Raw genomic sequence first — 20,865 nt, forward strand, 5'->3', positions numbered from 1 at the left:
TAGCGCGTGTCCTGTGAGGACGGAAGGAAGCAGATTTATGACTGGGTTGCTCGTGTGTGTTGAGCGCAGCCGTATTCTGACTTCTTTAGTGAGCATGCATAGAAGTACTAATTAGCAGAAGCATTTTTTTAAGGGTTCTGCGGTGTGCGTAAGTTACGCAAGTGTAGTTGCTCAGTTAAGTTACGTGTCCTGATTGGACTAGAGAAAGACACGTGAGTAAGCGTGATGAAACGCTTGCTTACGATGCAAGTACGCGCTCTGAATAGTGACCACAATGCTAGAGCGCTTGTGATTACGTACTTGTAGAGTTGACCGGACTGTTCAGTGGCCCCAATACGTGCGATAAGTACGCCACTGCGCTAGGGTGAGAACAGGCTGTTCGCGAAATTAGGCCAATTAAGTTATGTTCGGCTGTTTTCATTTGTTTGCCACGACAACCACCCTTTGTTTTGCAACAACAATAACACTCTGGTCTTGTCAGCATTCGGGGAGAAATGGATAGCGGTTTGGGAAAGGTGGTTGGAACTGCTTTGTTAAAATTGGGTAAATAAAAGATCAGGGTTCATTTTGACTCAGTAATAGCCTGGCGAGTCAGGGGTGAAGAGCCTGCGCTTACACATGGTGCAGCGCTGTGTTGTTTTGTTTGTTTGACGTACGTGCTCCAAGGCCCAGGATCCCGAAGTTTGTCAAACGAGGCTCGACACCAGTACCCTGCAGGTTCTTTCCGCGTTCCTCATGGCCAGCGAATTGATTTCACCGGCCATTCCGAACTTCCGGGACGAGGACGAGCTGTTAGATACGGGACCTTTTCCTGAGCCTCCTTCGAGTTCACCAGACCACTTCGAATTGCGCCACAGCTAATTAAGGAGCGCAGAAGCACGTATACCACAATCCCAAGGTGCGGCACGTGCAAACAAATTGGCGGCCCCCACCTCGTACGCCGCATCTGGAGCTATTCACAGCTTGACTTTTCCCGAAAGACTAGCGGGAGCCTGGCACGGTTCCAGGTAACGCAGGTCCCGAAAGTGTAGCGAGAGCCTGGCACTGTTTCAGGCAACATGAGTCCCGAAGCAAGACGGCTGTAATGCACCGTGAAGGCCTGGCAGTTATCCCCCCATCCGCCTTGGTGACGGTAGCTGCAGACCGGGACGGCTTAACCGCAGAGAGAAGTAAGCACTCGGACAATTGGGGACCTAGGAGCGACCCTCTCCGCCAGGTGTGACACAATCGCACGGGCGCCTACCATTGGCCGAAAATGACGACACCTGAGCGGGCTCGCCGATTGGCCGAAAATGGCGTCACCTGAGCGGACTCGCCGATTGGCCGGACGTGACGTGTGTTTGAGACACCGAAAGGCTTAAAAGCCAGAGACCGGGAGCAGCAAGAGAGCATTCCTTCATTCATCTCTTTCGAGCTTCTTGCCACAGGCCGCTGCTTCCGAGTTGCTGCCGGCCCGTAATGACCATAATGACTGTTAATTTCTTGGTCGTCTCACTGTAAATGACGTAAATAAACCTCCAAGTTTTCATCCCAAAGTCCTCCTCAACTCTTACAGTATGTTCCTAAGAGCTCCGAGTTTGCAAAGAATCTGCTTAGTTGTATCTAGTGCGCCTTTGTGCATTGAATAAAACATACTCTATAATGTGCAGTGTGATGACAACCTTTTTATTGTTGTGAATACGGTTAAACTTCGAGCTAATTCTACCCGCCGTGGTTGCTCAGTGGCTATGGTGTTGGGCTGCTGAGCACGAGGTCGCGGGATCGAATCCCGGCCACGGCGGCCGCATTTCGATGGGGGTGAAATGCGAAAACACCCGTGTGCTTAGATTTAGGCGCACGTTAAAGAGCCCCAGGTGGTCAAAATTTCCGGAGTCCTCCACTACGGCGTGCCTCATAATCAGAAAGTGGTTTTGGCACGTTAAACCGCAAATATTATTATTATTCGAGCTAATTCTCAATATAACGGAAGTATTTAAGTTTTCATAATCTCTTGTCCATAGAACACCATGTATTTAGAACCTCATTATAACAAAGTGTGTTTGTATGTGATTTCAATATAACAAAATTTCACTGCCACCTGAAAGGAATGCCGAGTCAATAAATGCAAACTTCCACAAACGCAGAAGGTCAAATTATTGAATTACAAGCAGCTGCCTCTTAAATTGTGCGCTGCGCAAGAGCGACAGTCAAAGTAGAGCCACATTAGGTTCCGTAAAAGTCCAAGTGCGATAGAATCCTATCTGCTTTTAGGTGTGAGTGAAAGTTTGCAAGGGTGAGAGAAGAAAGGTGGTGGCTTCACGAGTGCTGCCTTCTTGTGCGAGGGGGCGGGGGGGCCAAGTTGGCGTGTGTCGCGGCCATGGCTGCGCATGGCTTTAAACGGGGCTGAGCACATACGCAGCCGCGCACCTTGCTTTAGAGGTAATCTGCCGCATATGCAGAGTGGGCATGCTGAGATGGCGTGGCAACATGTAAGCTGTCTGTCCAAGGCTTTAGTACTGTAAATATCGTAATCTCAAGTTTTGGTGACCCGTTGGAGCGAGAGGCAGATGAAGCATTCGCTCTCCGCTCCCGGCGCTTTTCTTGATAGTGTCGACGCAGTGCGGGCGATACTATCAGCCACGGGGTCGGAGTGCACATGAAACCATGGCTGGCTTCGCTTAATTCGTACCGCCGAGAAGATGTTATCGACGTACGTGGCATGAAAACGTATCGTTCGTCACCGACTCCCAAATTTATCGAAATGAATTTTCTCATTCAAATTTGCTTTTTTAGATTGCCCGATACTTGGGAAAATTCTGCGGCCCCTTTCCATGCAAGAAAATTAGATAGGCCATTGTACTTATTTGCATAAAAGGTCAAATTTTAATAGAGCAAGATTTCCATATAATGAAGCAAATTGCTGATTTTACGAACTTCGTTCTATTGAGGTTTAACTGTACTAGAATTTGAAAATCATTTGATAATATTGCTGAAGAGGCTGTAATATATCTGTAAAATATTTGAAAATTAGATTTGATTTGCTTCTGGCACTACTCAATTTGTATTTGATTCGCTTCTCACACTATTCAATTCGTATTCAAATTGCTCTCAAACACCCCTATTTGCACATCGCTATATTTATGTTGTCACTTGAAAATTTCGTATTACCTTTCTTTGCCTTTATTGATGGTGTATGTAACTTGCACCGTTTATCTATAATGTCACAGAGGGAAATCAAAATTAAAGTGACGAAAAGAACTACTATATCAGCTTAGACTGATGGATCATCCTTTAAAAACTTCATTTGTATAGGTGGTAGGAAATTCTTAATGAATCACAAAGAAACGTACTGCAGTGACAATTTAGTTTGTTCAGAATGAAGTTAAATGCCTTGCATAATGTGCTCGAAGCACCAAGTGGCTGCAAAGTGGAAATTGTCTGCGGCCAATGGAAGGTACAACATTTGCGTAAGCCGTATCCACTGTGTTCATTCACCTACTTTATTGTAGTGCAGAGACAGCAGCACAAGGCCCAGTGTTTTGTTTATAAGAAATCTAGACAACTTGTAACTTTGCCACAGCTACTAAACATGGCAAGCACAAAATATGCATGCTGTTCTTGTGCATGTACGCACTACTAGTTAGCATATAATACGAGGAGCACTCCACACTTAGCATGGTACTGCCATAGTCTGCCAGGTGGCCATGCTGCTCGACCTTGTGGTAAATAGCAGCAATGCAGATTACGTTTGCGTGGCTCTTTCATTTGGTCAGCAGGATTTGATTTGCTGTCATAAATTTCACAAACGTACATTTACTAACAATGTTGTTCACATTATTTTAGGATGGTTCTTTGAGGCAATCCCATTTTAAACAATTGTAGTGAGTGTGTGTTGATCGGGACATAAAGCCAGTGTTGTAGAGTGTTTTATAGTGTAGACTGCTAATCCCTACTGTGAATTTATATTTTTTTCACTTAGCTGTTAGAAACAAGAATACGAAAATGTATGTTATATGTCCTATGCATTGGAGACATGTTAAAGATCCCTTGGTGGCGAAAATTAACCTGGAATCCCTCATGATGGCGTGCCTCATAAATAAATTGTGATTTTGGCATGTAAAACTGCAGAATTCAATTCAATGTTGTATTATACACTTCCTTCTTGCACCCTCAATTCTACCTAATAGATAGATAGAGATAAATGAAAGAAAGGAATGGCCGGGAGGTTAACCAGATGAAAACTGATTTTCTACCCTAAGTTGGGGGGAGAGGGGGGACATAGAAAGATAAGAAGGAAATAGAAATCATGTGGCAGACAATCATTAGTGTTCACAGCACAAGATAACTGTTAAACTTGCCAGTGCTTGTGCCGCTCGTGCAAGTTTGTAGGTTATTGTAGGCATTAAGTTTGCCTTTGTAAGAAAAAAATGTTAGAAGGTGGAGGAGCACGCCATTTTTTGTGTGTTCACTTTCTCTCAAGATTTTTTCTTTGTACCATTTTACTGACTGACCTGCCCTCATTGGCCCTTTTATTGGGTACCTTATCATCTGCTCATGTGTGTTTGAATTTGAGTGTGAAGCTCTTGCTCCAGTGGTTTTATTGGTCTTGCTAATGAAAGGATTCGGGCCACTGGTTGCATTGATCACAAACTGTGTCAAATGTGGGCCGTCATTGTGCCTTGCTTGATGCCTGCTGCCTTGTAACTGTCAGCGAGCAACGGGCAAAGGAGATTGCTGAACAGGAGCTGCAAAAGTGGACCAAGGAGCGGGAGCTGCAGCAAGCGGCCCTGAGGGCAGCCGCACGGCCATCCTCCAAAACCAAGAAAATGTCAAGCCGTTATTTGCAAGAGGTGCGGCGCAGCAGCTCACAATCTGAGCATAGTGAGCCAGACAGCATGCTTGGATCCCCACTGAGCGTTGAGGTGAGCAGTAGTTTCTATGCTGGTAGAGCTTGACACTGGACTAGTGTAAGTTGTAGCACTAGTTAAGAGTGGGATTTGAGCACACTACAGTGATAGGATAAATCACCTGAACAAGGGACCTGATGAACATTATAAACTTTCCGTGTTTTGGCCAGATTTTCTACGTACTATGAATTAATGCGCCTTCGTTAGTGGTGAAAACGGAAGAATACTATATCAAAGAAACTGAATATTACCAGCGTGTGTCTAGCATGTAGGGAGGACAGTGCAGTTTTTGTAATGTTTAGTGATTGGAACTTGATTTGGTAGTACTATTGTGGGGCAGTAAAGTTAACCACAAGAATTTACAGACCAGGGAATCTCAGAAAATGTTCCATTTCTGAGCAGCCTGTAACAGTAGTCAGTAAAACTGAACATCACAACGTTGTTCACATACACTAGCAGAGGCTGTAAATGAGAACACTAGGCCGCATTGTGAGGCTGTGCAGATATTTAGCGTTTTCTAAGATCTCATGTTTTGTAACACTTTATGGTTGATTGTACTATGATGCAACATTCTTGAGAAAGGTGAACATCACCTAGATATTGTGTTTTGTAACACTTTTTGGTTGGCTGTACTATGATGCAACATTCTTAGTGAAAGTGAACATCACCGTAAGGTGTATATAAATTACTGGCTATCTTGAGGCCTTCCTCAACTGCATTCAGGAAGGCCTCAAGATATTTTATCAGCTAAATTGAGGCATAGGTTCATTTCAGTTTCTACTTCAACAGCAGCTTTGAGGCAAGGCGTGAGATGTGATGAGGATGTGATGTGGAGACAGAGTGAAATAAAATAGGTTTAACAATATGAAAGTTTGTGATGAGATAATATTATTATATGTATTTTGCCGCTACCACAGAGTTTCCCAAGCTTTATGAGCTTGGGCAACCTTACAAGCTTGTACAGGGTGTTTTGACTTAACTTGAGCCAAACATTAAAAATATGCAGGTGCCACGTATCTGGACCGAACCAAAGTACTGTTGTTTGCCGTTGCTTAGAGATACCCAGATTATTTTTGTATTCTGGCTAATTATATAATTAGCCTTAATTAATGGACTTTCAATTACTGTAATTAGATTAAATGTGTCAGTGAGAAAGTTGTAGGGCAACATGAGAAACTCCCAGTAGAGCTTTCTGTTGCTCAATACGTGCTTTTCCAAGCGTGAAGGAAGCCTGCGAATACATGCAAAGTGCCTCAAGCAACCAGTTGCGCAGCAATTTTGTGTATTTTCATGGGCTTCTTTCGTGCTCAGAAAAACACTCATGTACCACTTGTTTAGAAACAGAAAGCTGTATCAGTAGTTTTTCATTTTGCTCTACAATTTTCTCATTGACACTTTTCATCAGTTATACTAATTAAGAAGTTGAATAATTAAGACTAATTATGTAACAGTCGTAATCCAAAAAGACATTTGAGTATCGCCACACCACAACAAACAACATTACTTTGGTTTGGTCCATCTGCGTGGCAATTGCATATTTTTAAAGTTTGGCTCAAGTTAAGTGAAACACCCTTTATAGAGCGAGTGCCAAGGAACTAGTTCCACTGTGCTGCTTCTCTAATAGGCCCATGCATTTCCTCTGAATGTTGCAGCAAATCAAATTTCTGTATTGTTGTATAATGTATGGAAATGAGAACGAAAAGTCTGCACATATTACTGAATCATTTAAATGTAGAAATATATAGTGTTTGACTCAGTGCAGTGTTAATCCTAAAAGCCCGTGATGCCCAGTTGCAGTGTGCGTCACGTACATTCTCGTGTGCATTAGTTCCATGTTATGTAGAAATTAGTGCAATGCAGAAACAAACCAGCCCGTATGGAAACTGCAGCATGCTGTACATACATTGTAAAGTATGTGCAAATGTGCCTTGTGTGACCATTTAAATCATTAGGAACCTTTGTAGCCCACAAGTGCTAATGAGACAGACGGACACTGCTTAGAGTAGCTATGGCTGTCTGCTTGCAGACCCTCGAGTCTACCGAGGGCCCCAACACCCCCATATTCCCCAGATAGAGACATAATTTGATGTAGCGTGTAATGAATTTTTCACAGATTCGTGACTTGCAGCTCGCACTCTATTGTTGATAGCATTAGTATGCTGCTGCTCTTTATGAAACACTAAATATTGCTAACCATATTTGTGATTGCAAAATGAAGTACTTTCGTTCTCAAGCAAGAAAAGTAGCTGTAAAGTAGAAGGGGTTTCTTTAAAAAGGGTTTCATTTACTGAGGAATATCAGCGGAAGTGCAGTACTAATTCATACATTTTCTTAACACTGTTGGATATGTTAAGCATATAGAAGTTAACATAGCAGCTAGTCTGTCCCACGCTTTGGGCTTGGTTGACTGCTACTGGATTGACTAGGCATTACTAGTTTCGGTTTATAGGAGGTGCCGGCGACGTATTGAAACAAAAACATAGCTCTTACTGCTTGAGTCGGTGGCTGAATATTAACACATGGTTGTGCAGGGGAAGTAAAAATTATCAAACGGCGCAGCGTAAGGTGTCGGAATTTTCGGTTGTCATTATTTTGGTCATCTGTGGGACCGCATTATGGTGCTGCGAAGTTCTCCAAGTCTGTAGATGCTATGCATTTAAAAGCTATAAAATTTTTCCCTGCTTCAGTCTTTGTCACAGCTCTTTAAGAATGGCTTTCTCGATAGGAGACAGGTGTTACAAAAAATATACTTCAGACCCTTTCTCATTCTGAAAAAACCCTTCAGCGCTTGCTTTTGTGGTTCTGTCTACAGAGAGTTGCAAAACATGTTCCGTCCAACTGAATCTTATTAGCGTTACCCAAATTGAAGTCACCTAACAACGCCTTACCTTCAAAAATTCAGCATGCTTGGAATTCGTCACATAAACATGTTATAATTCATGATTTGTTGCACATTTGACGAATAGAGGTGTAACATTATCGAGTTGGTGGCTATTTACAAAGCAAAAAAGAGAGACAAAATCTTCTTGTCAGCTCTCCGTGAAGGGGTTGAAGCTGAAACACGCATTTTGAAAGCTTGCTTGGTAAGGGGAATGTAGGGTGGCAGGGATGATACTAGGTGCTTGGAGAAGTGCACCTGCAAGTTTTGCATATAATTTAAACCAGGGTTCTTCAAACCTTTTTGCCTGCCGTGGTTGCTTAGTGGCTATGGTGTTGTGCTGCTAAGCATGAGGTCGTGGCTGGATTTCGATGGGGGCAAATGCAAAAACGCCTGTGTATCGTGCATCGAGTGCATGTTAAAGAACCTGAGGTGGTCAAAATTATCTGCAGTCCTCCAATGAAGCATGCCTCATAATCAAATTGTGGTTTTGGCATGTAAAACCTCAGAATTTAATTTTTAGGACGTGTTGGCTATAAAGCCGCATTGACAACCAAGGGCGGTGTAAAAGGCCAGCCAATAAAGACCTAAATAAATATTAGTGCAAATAAATTCGTAAACATTAATAACGGTACTAGGTGCAGACTAAAACCTTTATTCTAATAATTCGACATGCTTTCTTCAAATAATTTATTTTAATTGGTTGCATTGACCTCCTGGCATAACAGTTACAAAGGCTGAAAGAACTCTATTTTAGGATTAAAATTTAGCTTTTGTTACCAAGTCTCCGTCTATATTAGAGCGAGGACTTACGGAGTCGCCATCTGTCGGAAGTGCCTCACTTCCGTAGTGTGAGGGATAACGCGGCATGCTCCTCATAGGTTTGGCTGTTGGTGTGCAATAAAAATACCATGCGGGGAGCCCTCCTGGACATTTCTGTAAATACTCTCGAAACGAGGGAATTTTTTACTGTCAAAATAATAGTCTTGAGCAAACAGAAAGCACAGAATTGTTTACAGGTGCTATCTCTACCAAATATGTACAGTGTATGCTTATTGCGTGTGGTATTAGATTTGGAGACGATCTCGTCGCTGCCACCATTTGTAAGATTTGGAGTCGGGCTTGTAGGACGATCGGAGGAACTTGGGGCGACAGGACTAGGCGAGCAGGATTTATTGACATTATTTACAGTTGAACATGAGATACGTTTACTCAGTCTAGCGTGACTCCCAAATGGAGCCCGCAAAGCGAAGCATACGGTGAACGAGCACACAGCTCACGAGTGCATTTCGAGCACAGAGCATGACGACGAGCACTAGCACACGGTAGCAGCCAACAACCACTGCTTATAAGCACTCCATTTGACGTCATCGTTTGTAGTCATAGTAGACTACCCGCCTTTTGGAGGCGGAGGGCTCACACACACGTGCCGCACAGGTTTCAGTGCTCTCTCGAGGGCAGACGACCTTTGCAGCACAGTCGTCGTGGTATCCATTGTCCTGCGTCCCCGTAGTCAGGTAGTCATGCCCGACCCCAGCCGGCGCCTCTAAATTCCAGAGCTGCCTTTCTCCTGTTCTCCAAACGAGGCGCTTGGTGGATGAATGCCGCTGTAGTGAAGTTCTCCAAAGGAAGTTCACGGTTGGTTAGCGCTGTCCTCGCTGGTTCTCTGAAGCGCGCCCCCACCGCGGGTGGATCGATGCACCTGCAGCGGGCTGAAATAGCTGCAGGCCGATCCTAACAGCTCCTCCATGGCCCGGAAAATCTCGGCTGGCCAGTGCTGGCAACCGCTGGGCAGGAAGAGAATGGCTGGCGAGCAAGAGGATGGCTTTGCTCTCTGCAACCCCTGCGCACTTGGAATGCCTTCAACCATCTCACAACAACTGGCACAGAAGAGTCGATCCCGGCAACACAATACCACTCCGCGTGCAAACACCCGGAATCAGCTGTTAACCCACCAGGCTTCCTATCAAAATTTCCATGCAAGCCGTTCAACTGGGAATCCCAAATTTTGCCCCAAAATTTTGTGCCGCCAAAGCGAGCGTTCACGTTCCCCCTGAGTTTAACCAGATCTGACTGTCATGCTGCATAAGAGCAAAGGTTTACGTAGAACTAAACCGAAGGCTCTCAAATACCAATACCCAAACATAACTTAAGCAGCCTAAGTTCACAAACAGCTTGTTTTTATCCTATCGCAGTGGCGTACTTATCGCACGTACTGGTTCCACTGAACAGTCTGGTCAACTCCACAGGTACGTAATCACAAACGCGCTAGCTTTGTGGTCCCCATTCCGAACGCGTACTTCCATCTTACGCAAACGTTTCATCACGCTTACTCACATTTGTTCCTTTAGTCTAACTTGCGTAACTTACGCACTCCGCAGAACCCTTTAAAAAAAAATGCGTCTGCTAATAACTAGTTCTACGCACGCTCACTAAAGAAGACAGAATACGGCTGCCCTCAACACACACGAGCAACCCAGTCATAAATCTGCTTACTTCCGTCCACACAGGACACGCGCTAAAGGAACTAAGAGCTCTTCTCTGTGCAAATTATGCACTCACTGAAAACCTACGCGCTTAACCTTAGAAAATAAAAAAAACACTTATAAAAAAAATAAGGTTAACTAAAACACACGCGCGTTACGATAGGCCTCTCAATGATAACCTTGACCTTCAGGTTACTCACGCACACTAAAAGAAAAGCCTATCTACTCATTAACTAACTCGCGCGACTACAGGTTTACCTAAAACGCATCTTTCAAACCTCCGAGCTTCTCAAACAAAACAAAAACAAAGCTCATACTTTTACTTATTGAAAGAAATTAGTCTCAATTCGCGAAAATCTTCAGAATGCTCAAAAATAAAACAAAACAACATGCTTTACTTCTACGGAAGCTCTCTTGGCCTCCTGTTCCAAATGCGATAAGTTACATTTACGTACTGAGATTCTGTCTTTACAGAACTGCCAAGACTAAACCCATGCGACTCCATAACATTCGCTGCTGAAACAACTGGTTTCAGAATACAGGACATGCCCATGTATTTACCACAGAGGACCTGCTCGTTAATCATGCAGTGCAAAAACCTTGGCTTTGAAAACTCGCCAACTTCTAGAGCTTTTATTTTGTTCTATGAGTCCTTTTTCACTCCGGACATGCTTTCTCCCCGTTAGTTTATTAGTTTGCCCCACTAAAGTATGTATGTGGGTGCAGTCTTTTCTTATTTCTTAAAGATGTCCTCGCCAGATAGCATACCATGCATGCTGTGGACTGAGGAAAGGGGTTTTACTCAACATGCTTTAGTTTTGTGGGGGAAAAACTGGCGAAAACTCTGTGCCCACTACGCCTCGGTGAAGTCGAAAAAGCTTCGGTACGTCTTCCGACATGGTGGCTGAGATCGGCCATTCCGAGTGTCACTCACTCCTCACACGATGGGGCTGTTGTTGTCATTGGTGCTGCCTTGAATGAAATGACATCGTGTCGTGATCTGGTAACTGCATGAAGCCAGCTCCCGGGAACAATTAAGCGCAATAGCGAAGTGTTCAGTGGACAAGCCTTGGTCTGCAGCATAAGCATAGTAGAGACTTTGTGAGGAAAGCTACTTGCCTGTGGGCCAGCCGTCATTCGGTGGGCCTCCGCCGGTTGCGGGCCGGATCTGGCCTGCAGGACGTAGTTTGGAGACCCCTAATCTAAAGTAGCAGGCCGCTTTTGTCTTAAAGGGTGCCAGTGTGTCTGTAATGCAAGAGACTTCAAATGCACGTGTTAGCATTTCATGCTCTCAACATAGCTGAGGCCCACAACATGCAAAGCTGGCTGTCTTGTGCACATGTTCAGTGTGGCCAAACTATGCTTGAGGCATTATGGTGACCATGTTCGACACGTCATCAAGGTCGACGTGTTATTGTCAGTTTGTATCACTTCAATGTGTGGCATGAAAGTTAAGTCATTGTCAGGATTTATTAAACTAGTAATGGGCCTCTATGGCCTTCTTTGACTGGCTTTGATGGTTGTCGTGGTCCCATACACTATAGGGCCTTTGACCTTTATGTTTCCTAGGTATTCAATCTTGTGCTTTGTTGGGCCCACTTGTGTTGGAAGTCTTGTTGGATGAGTGCATTCACATTTTGTTGGCTTGGTTAGGTGGAGGATCCTCCAAGTCCACCATCGCAAGGCACACCAGAGAGAGAGAGGCCATGCACGCCCCAGCGGAAAGTGGTGTCTCCTCCACCACATGCGACACCCTCTACCCCTCCAACACCACCTGCCATCTCAACGTCACTATTAACCTCATTGCTCAAGTCACCCACCCCATCCAGTCCAGTGTCATTGGTGTCGGGACTCTGCTCCTTGACACCATCTCCTGTGCATCAACACAAAGAGGTAATTTGACATAAAAGTTGGGGCTTGGGTTGAAAGGAAACAAAACTTCTGTGCCTGTTTATTGCATTGAGAAAATATTGCAGTTTCAATTTGGCAATCGCCACTTATGCTCCGTAACAACTCTAATGTTGAGGGCACATGCTGTTTGTTCTCACATGGTTTCTCAACCGCATATTGTATTTGTGGTTTTGACACTGTGTGATACAGTCGAACCCACTTATAGTGATACTGGTTTTAACAATATATTGGTTATAACAATGAGAAGCTACTGCACCGTTAACTTTTGTATGTTTTTCATGGTGAAATAACCCGCTTACTACAATGCCCCGATGCCGCATTATCGGTTATAACGATGAAGTCTGGCTGCTGGATGTCTGAGCCAAAAGGTAGTAAAATGCGAAATCCTTGAGAAGAAAAAAAGAAAACGAGAAATTCGAGCCGCCGCGCACTCATTTTTCAGCCATTTTCGCGCGGCTCTCTCCCGTCGCCCTTCCACCCCTCCGAACACGAATGGGCATCGCCCATAGCTCTACGCCGCCCCACCCTCTGAAACACGAATGGACCGCGCCAACTGCCCCGCTGGCAGATTGCTCGTATGTTGCTCTGTTGCTCGCTGATCAGTGCAGTTCTGCAAACAGCTTAATCACTCGTGTTCGTCTTTGGTGGTTGCATCGAAATCGTTCCTGCCCACATGGTTTCTCGGCCTCGCTTGACTCGCCGCCGAAACGGAAGATGGCTGATCCGCCTACTGATCATCAGCAATGCACGACGTTGCCGGTGAAAAGAAAGCGCACGGCTATAGACTTGGAAACGAAGTGTTGCTAACCGATGATGTGATCGTTGCGAACGTGCTTGCATCAGATAGCTGTGGCGACGGCGGCAGCAATGACGCGGTAGGGCAAGTTGCCTCATCGTTGTCCTCTCAGGAGGCCCAGCAGATGATTCAGTCCCTCCAGGGCTTTGTTTTCGCGAGGAACATTGCGTTGCACTACGTCGAGCACCTGGATGCATTGGAGAAGGATGTCAGCAAGCTTCGCGTAAAGTATGCAAGGCTGATGGACATAGGCCTTTCTCGTGCAAGCCAGTGAGAAGTACATGGCGAGATGCTTGTGGCGACCTCTCCTCAGTGTTTCTTGTGGATTTCTCAAGCTGACAGGCTGCCACGGCAGCCTTCTTGCAATAATAAAAGGCCCCTTTTAGGGCCACCAAAGTGATGCTTTGGCGGTGCTCGCATATTGCTTGCCACCCGTGACACCCCTTTGCAGTTGTTATAGCAGTGCCATTCTTTTAACGCCAACAGCCGCGGCTTGTTTCACGCAGCGCCCAGGAAGCAGTTAAACGAGTGAACACAATCAGAAGCTGCATGGAGGAAGGTGGTGGGGAGGGGCACTGGCCTTTCCCCACCATTATAGTTTTCTCGCATCAGCTCTGCCATCCCCCTTATTGATTTTTTGATGCAACCTGGTTATAGCGATTATTGATTATAACAATGGAATTTTCGTGGCACTTGAATATTGTTATAAGTGGGTTTGACTGTACTGCCTATTAAGATTGAGACAAATCAGGGTTGTAGCCTAAGGCAGTATAGCGAGATACTGTAAATGAGTTTTTGTTTAATGACTTTATTGTTCACAATTGTGATAATATGTTAAATTCTGGAATTATTCACAGACAATAAATTTCATCACGCTGAAAGAAGGGGATTCGGCACTGAGAGTGGGTCCCATTGCCAGCACAATTCGTCTCACAATCACTTTATAGACATGAGAAGCCAACACTGACACCAAGGACAACATAGGGGAAATTACTTGTGCTTAATAAATGGAATGAAGAAACGGTAAATTAATGAAAATTAAAGTGGATGAAAAAACAACTTGCCGCAGGTGGGAACCGAACCCACAACCTTTGCATTTCGCGTGCAATGCTCTACCAATTGAGCTACCGTGGCGCTGTTTCCCCATCCACTTTCTTGGGTATTTATGTGTACTAGTAAACCGAACCCACAACCTTCGCATTTCGCGAAATGCGAAGGTTGTGGGTTCGGTTCCCACCTGCGGCAAGTTGTTTTTTCATCCACTTTAATTTCCATTAATTTACCGTTTCTTCATTCCATTTATTAAGCACAAGTAATTTCCCCTATGTTGTGCTTGGTGTCAGTGTTGGCTTCTCATGATATGACTAATAAAAATCAGGCCCCTCGGTTAACCTCTTTTCTTCTTGTTAATCACTTTATAGAATAATTTGTAGTTTTCTTCGTGATTCAGTCAATTTCACTTGATACTGCTGGCTTTCTGAACCCACAATTTTTCAAATTTTCAAATAGAAACCTAAGTGTTCTCATTGAGGTCTAAGAATGCTGTTGTAGTCCAATAATGCAGGTGCGAATGCTGTTAAGTGTTTTATACTTAGCAAAAGGTCCCATGCAATTTGCAGGAAGCATTTTTTCTGATAGTAGTACTGTCTCGTTTGTAGTACTGTCCGATAGATCAGGACAACACTTAAATCAACCAAGAGCGCGGGCTGGCTTCAGGAAGAGATATTTTAGCGTGGCTCGTGTCCATGTCATCAATCAGGTAATCGAGAAATCTGCATAGTAAAAGCAACCTCTCTAATGGCTTTCCTAGATTATGAAAAGGCATTTTTTTCGGTAGTGATACCAGCAGTCATGGAGGCATTGTGTAATCAAAGAGTGCAGGAGCTATACATTAATATCTTCGAAAAAACAGTTAAACCTCGATATAACGAAGTTGGTAAAATCGGCAATTTGCTTCGTTATGTTAAATTTTTTTTATGAAATTCGACCTTTTATGTAAATAAGTACAGACGCCGATCAATTTTGCTTACACGGGAAGAGGCCGCAGAATCTTCTGAATTATCGGGCAATTGAATAAAGCAAATTTGAATAAGAAAACAATTCATTTTGATAAATTTGGGAGTCTGCGACGAATGATGCGGTTTCATGCCACGTATGTCGATATCTTCACATGGGGGGTACGAATTAAGTGAAGTCAGCCACACTTTTGCGTGCACTCTGCCTCTGCGGCTTGCAGCGTTGCCCACCCTGGGACGACGCCATCAGGAAATGCGCTGGCCGCGAGGAGCAAATGCTTCATCTGCCTCTCGCTCCAGCGGGTCACCGAAACTCGAGATTATGTAATCTTCAATGCTAAACGTGTGGGAAGACAGCTTACGTGGTGCCACGGCACGCCCACTCTTTGCAAACGCACGCCGCAGTGGTTGCGTATGCGCTCAGCCACGCTTATAGCCATGCACAGCCATGGCCGAGAGGCGTGCCAGAAATCGAGATACGCGCCAACTTACATGTCACTCCCCGCCCCCTCACGCGCGCTTTATCGTGTTACTGCAAGCTCGCTCCCCTCTCCCTTTGCCCGCGCATGATGTCACCATCTTTTTGTTTTCTCACCCTCGCACATTTTCACTCGCACCTAAAGCGCACACTAACCGGGGCGCGATAAGATCTTATCGCACTTGGACTTTATACGGAACGTCATGCGGCTCCACTTTGGCCGTGGCTCTTGGCGATTTAGAGGTGCATTTGCAAGCAGCCATTTGTAATTCAATAATTTGACCATCTGCGTTCGCGGAAGTTCCCATTTATTGTCTAGACATTCCTTTGAGGCGGCAGTGAAATTTCCTTATATAGAAATCACATACAAACACACTGTTATATTGAGGTTCTAAATACATGGTATTATATGGGCAAGAAGTTATGAAAACTTTAATCCTTCGTTATACAGTGAACTTTGTTATATTGAAGTTTGTTATATTCAGGTTTAACTGTATACAAATATTCCATAGCTACCTTGGCTCTCCACAAGGAAAGTACAAAATTACCTATCAAGAAAGGGGTCAGGCAAGGGGACACAATCTTTTCAATGCTATTCACTGCATGCTTAGTAGTATTCAAGCTATTATACTGGGAGACATAGTAGTGAGGATCAATAGCGAATATTGCAACAACCATCTGTTTGAAGACGACATTGTCCTGTTCCGCGTTACACAAGACTGGGGCTGAATTGCAACAAATGATAGAAGACATTAACCGAGTAAATATAAGAGTAAGGTAAATAGTATTATGCAGAAGACACAGGCATTAGCCTGCCAATGGAACAAGAATTTACGATTGCCAGTCAACCTCTAAAACCTGCAGTAGGATGTTTATCTAGGTCGATTACTCAAAGGGGGCCCTGATCATGAGAAGGAAATTTACAGAAAAATAAAAATTGGTTGGAGTGCATGCGCCAGACATTTGGTTGCCAAATCCTGACTGGAATCTTAGCACTGTTGTAGGAAAGAAAAATGTACACTGACTGCATTCAACCGGTGCTAACATATGGGGCAGAAATTCGGAGGTTAACAAAGGAACTTGAGTACAAGTGAAGGACCATGCAAGGAGCAATGGAACAAAAAATGTTATGTGTAACGTTAAGAGACAGGAAGAGAGCAAACGGGGATATCAGATATTCTAGTTCACATTAAGAGAAAAAAAAAATGGAGCTGGGCAGGCCATATCGGGGGCGAGCTCCACCACTGGAAGAGCTGGCGCCAGCATCGGCGTAGCGTGGCATGAGGGATCAGGTTTGAAGTCCCACCTGCGCTGCGGTTCTGATTAATTAAGTGGTGAGGTTATTCCGCCTTGGGTATCTGCATAACAGCATTTGAATGTACTATAATTAATAGGTAGTGACAGCTTTTTGAGGCGTGCAGCATGGTAGGCTACTGCTTGGTGCCGCAGTGCCGGATGTACGCAACCGAGCCTGGTGCCAGCCTTATTCACACGTAGCCGCAGGACAAGAAGCTGCGTGAAGCTTGGCTCGTGAAGCTTAGAACAGGCAAACAGCCATCGGCTAGAACTCGGGCATGCAGCAAGCACAGATGCGCGGAAGATTTCTGCTACGGCGTCGAGACTGCGATGTTCAGTAAGGGCAGAAAATACGCACTGAAACGCTCGCCCGCTGCCTGGCTGATGTCATGACGCTTTATTTGGTCTACGAACTTGCTGGTGCTAGATTGTGGCAAGTTCACTGGAATGGAAAGGGAGTGGTAAGAAGCACATTAGAAAAAGGCATTACACATAGTCATTTTTGTGTATAAATTAATGTACTGGATTACGAAAAAAAAAGCAGCGGGAAATCGCATGCTGAGAAGACCGATAAACATACAGTGCGATGCAGCTTGAAGAATAATATTGAAACGTCCAAGAATTTACAAGAAAAAAAAGTTTGAATCGTCGTGATGGCACATCACAGTCGCCGTAGGGGTCGAAGCCTCTATAACGAAATTATTTTTGAACAGCTCTGATAGTGTCCATGCAACATTGGTTGCTTGTGTACTGTCAAATGCTCATATTCTGTGGCCTAAAGCTCATGGCACGGTACAAGAACGCGCCCGCAGTGAAAGCAAAATATTGTGCACGGAGATGCATGCAGTCGCGCAGTTGACCGCTACGAACCTGTGCTGTCGCTGCGTTGAGGCTTCATTCTGATATGCTCCATTCGCTTATACAGACAGCCCATTATAGGAACATAATTCGCATAGTTTACTCTCAGTGTTTGCTACCTTTCACACAAGAAGCCGGTTCGGGAGACTCCATTGCGGCAACTGCGCGCAGCGGTGCTCACTGTACATATTTGGTAAAGAGATAGCATCTGTAAACGATTCTACGCTTTCAGTTTGCCCAAGAATATTATTTTGACAGTAAAAAACTTCCCTCGTTTTGAGAGTACTTACAGAAATGTCCAGGAGGGCTGTTGCATGGTGTTTTTATTGAGCGCCATCAGCCAAACCTATGAGGATTGCGCCGCGTTACCCTCTTACTACTGAAAGGAGGCGCTTCGGACAGATAACGACTCCGTAAGTCCTCGCCCCCTATAATGGGAGTGTAAATAACTATAGGACCATTAGAGTTACAGAATGGGTGCCAAGGGAAAGGAAGTGTAATGGAGGATGGCAGAAAATTAGGTGTGGTGATGAAGTTAGGAAATTTGTGGGTGTAAGTTGGAATCAGCTTGCGTAAGAGGGGGGTAATTGGAGGTTGCTGAGAGAGGCCTTCATCCTGCAGTGAACATAAAAATAGGGTAATAATGATGGTGATGACTGTCTTACACTGGTCGAGGCTTGGGCAAGTTGGTTATTCATAACTAAAACCAAGAACGGCGTGAAGGAGAAGGACTAAGAGAGACGACACACACTGCGCAGTATGTGTGTCATCTCTCTTAGTCCTCGTCCTTCACACTGTACGTGGTTTTAATAAGGTTTAGATTGTGGTGGCAAGACAAAATTTTAGCATTATATGTGCTAGCTTTTAATGGACCTTTATGCCGATGTGGTGAAGCCTTTTCACATACCATGGCTGGTGAAGATGAAGGGTACATATATCTGGCAGCCCTGAGGGAGGCATTCTTTAACAGTTTTAATAAAACACTTCACATGAACATCAATTCCATATTTTATTTTTATTCCTAACCCCTTACCTGCCATGAGTAATTCCAGAAAAATTTTTAGAAGTGCAAAATTAAATTGGCAAAAGTCATTAGGTATTATTTTCTTGTTAAAATTACATGAAACTGAAAACATGATGCTTGTGATGGCGAGTTATAGTAAATAAAGTGTTGTAACATGAAAAACTATTGAATGCGTATTTTGTTGACTTTAGATTGACACTAAAGAGTGTCACGTGTGATAAATGTTTCATAATTTTCAGCAACTTGTGAAAATTACAGAAATTAGGTCTTCTAGAAAATTTAGTCATTTGCAGTAAATATAACATTAAGCTGGAGACATCAGCTAAGGCTGGCAGTTGTTAACGATGAGTTCAATTTGGATACATGAAATGGCGTAGAAAAGAACTCGTAGACATGTAATTTCCTGGTTTGTATTTGTCATTCATTATGACGTCACCCTTTCTCATTTTGTCTTTCTAATGAGTGACATATTCTGATAGCCATGAAAGTGTAAATGGGAACATATGCCTTAAACGTGCTTCCTTCTCTACACTGTCTAAACTGAAATGAGTTAGCATCAGTGGGGTTAGCTTGACAATTGCATTCATACTATTTTAGTTTCTTCTCCCTCCCTTTTTCTTTAATTTAAAAATTGATAATGTATTGCTGTGTAATGTTCATTCTTAGCCTTGCCTTTTGTCTTCATGCTAAAATACTACCTTGTACATTGTGAATCACATCTGTCTAGAGTGGACAATTGTGGCAGCATCTTTCGCTCAGAAAAAAAAAAAAAAAAATTGCAGGCGAGCTTCTCCATCGACCACACATGGTCATGCCACATGCTTGGTCCATGTATTATCTAACAAACAGATCTGGAAGCTGCTGCGAATGCTTGTTTAGTCCACAGTCACTAGACTAATTTAGACAAACGTTATTCAGACTGTACTATGTCTTTTTAGAATAATTTTTCAGCACCCTGTGATTAATCTGGTGTGTGTTCTCATTGCAGCAAAGCAGTCCCCGGTCACATTTGCCTCCATCATTTTTCAATCCATCGGCAGCGCGACAGCTGGCCACAGGCACACTGTCTCCAAGCACAACATCAAGCACAGTGCCCCGCTTTTCACCTACATGCACTACTGTAGACACAGCCTCACGCCCCTCATCTGTTCAGATGTCTCCCCATTCTGCAACTTCATCTGGTGAGTCACAGTAGGCGTCTAGACAGGCCTGCATGCCTGGAAATTACTGGGCTCCATTGCTTATACTGTACTACCCTGTTGATATGATTCTGTTTCATACAATTTCCCTGTGCCAACGTTTGTGATCAAGAACACAAGCAACGACCCAAAGCAGTTAAGGTTCTTTTTTACCAGTTAAGACCGTATTTATTCGCATAATGATCGCTCTTGAGTAATGATCGCACCCCTGAATTTTGTCGTCAAAATTTGATTTTTTTTCTTTCCCTTGTAATGATCGCATCCTGAACTTGTAGTGATATGTCGTGTGCCAAGTCTAGCTAATGATGATCGCGCTTACCATCTGTTAAATGCTACGTGAACGACTTTCGAAGACATACCAAGCGGTGTGCACGCCCCATTTCATTCCTTTCATTACTTTCTGCAATTCCATGAAAAAAAAAGAAAAAAAAAACTACAACCAAACTTGCCTTGGCTTTAATATTTGTAGGCTTCATAATGGTTTTGTTCAACAACAACAACATAAAGGGCGCCTTTCAATTCTTCTCGTCTGTACTCATAGGCATGCAACAAATCGTGAGCGGCAACGATAGTGGCCACGTTTACACTGACATGTTGGAACTGTACCCTATTTATACGCCGATGCTTGTAATGCTGCTAAGGTTTTTGCTCACCCTTAACGGAAACATGCCGTATTAGGATAGCAGCGAAGACAAATGCCGCAGTTTCCGCAGCATGCCCGCCATGTGTTTCTATGTCACTGGGAGCTAAGCATGCCTATCTCTGTTTTTGTCCCCTCAGAGTGGACATGGCTCCATTATAATTATTGTCACAAACTTGCCAATATTAACAATATTATTCATTGCTGATACGGAACAAACTGTTTCAATGCGCATAATGTACTCTTGAGAAGAAAAATAATTTCGTTTGGCGCATTCGGCTTGCTCCGCCGGCCGCCATTTTTGTTTTCGTGTCCCACACTAACAGTGGCAGCTGCCTGCTTGTTGACCCGTTATCATCCCGCAGTAAATGCGGGATGAAAAAAGAAAAATGTTTCTT

The 20,865-nt window shown here is 44.0% G+C and overlaps 1 protein-coding gene across 10 annotated transcripts in view; it reads left to right on the forward strand.

Moving 5' to 3' along the window:
* LOC142566261 (bromodomain-containing protein 8-like) overlaps positions 1–20,865 on the forward strand; it is a 139,884-nt gene that overhangs the window by 36,614 nt on the left and 82,405 nt on the right. For all 10 annotated transcript variants that reach the window (XM_075677114.1, XM_075677110.1, XM_075677111.1 and 7 more), the window contains 3 exons: positions 4,691–4,901; positions 11,904–12,143; positions 19,617–19,809. In XM_075677114.1, coding sequence (XP_075533229.1) covers positions 4,691–4,901; positions 11,904–12,143; positions 19,617–19,809 — 644 coding nt within the window. The remainder of the gene's footprint in view (positions 1–4,690; positions 4,902–11,903; positions 12,144–19,616; positions 19,810–20,865) is intronic.

Source organism: Dermacentor variabilis, unplaced genomic scaffold (genome assembly GCF_050947875.1).
Source record: "Dermacentor variabilis isolate Ectoservices unplaced genomic scaffold, ASM5094787v1 scaffold_12, whole genome shotgun sequence".
In the NCBI taxonomy this organism is placed as follows: Eukaryota; Metazoa; Arthropoda; class Arachnida; order Ixodida; family Ixodidae; genus Dermacentor; species Dermacentor variabilis.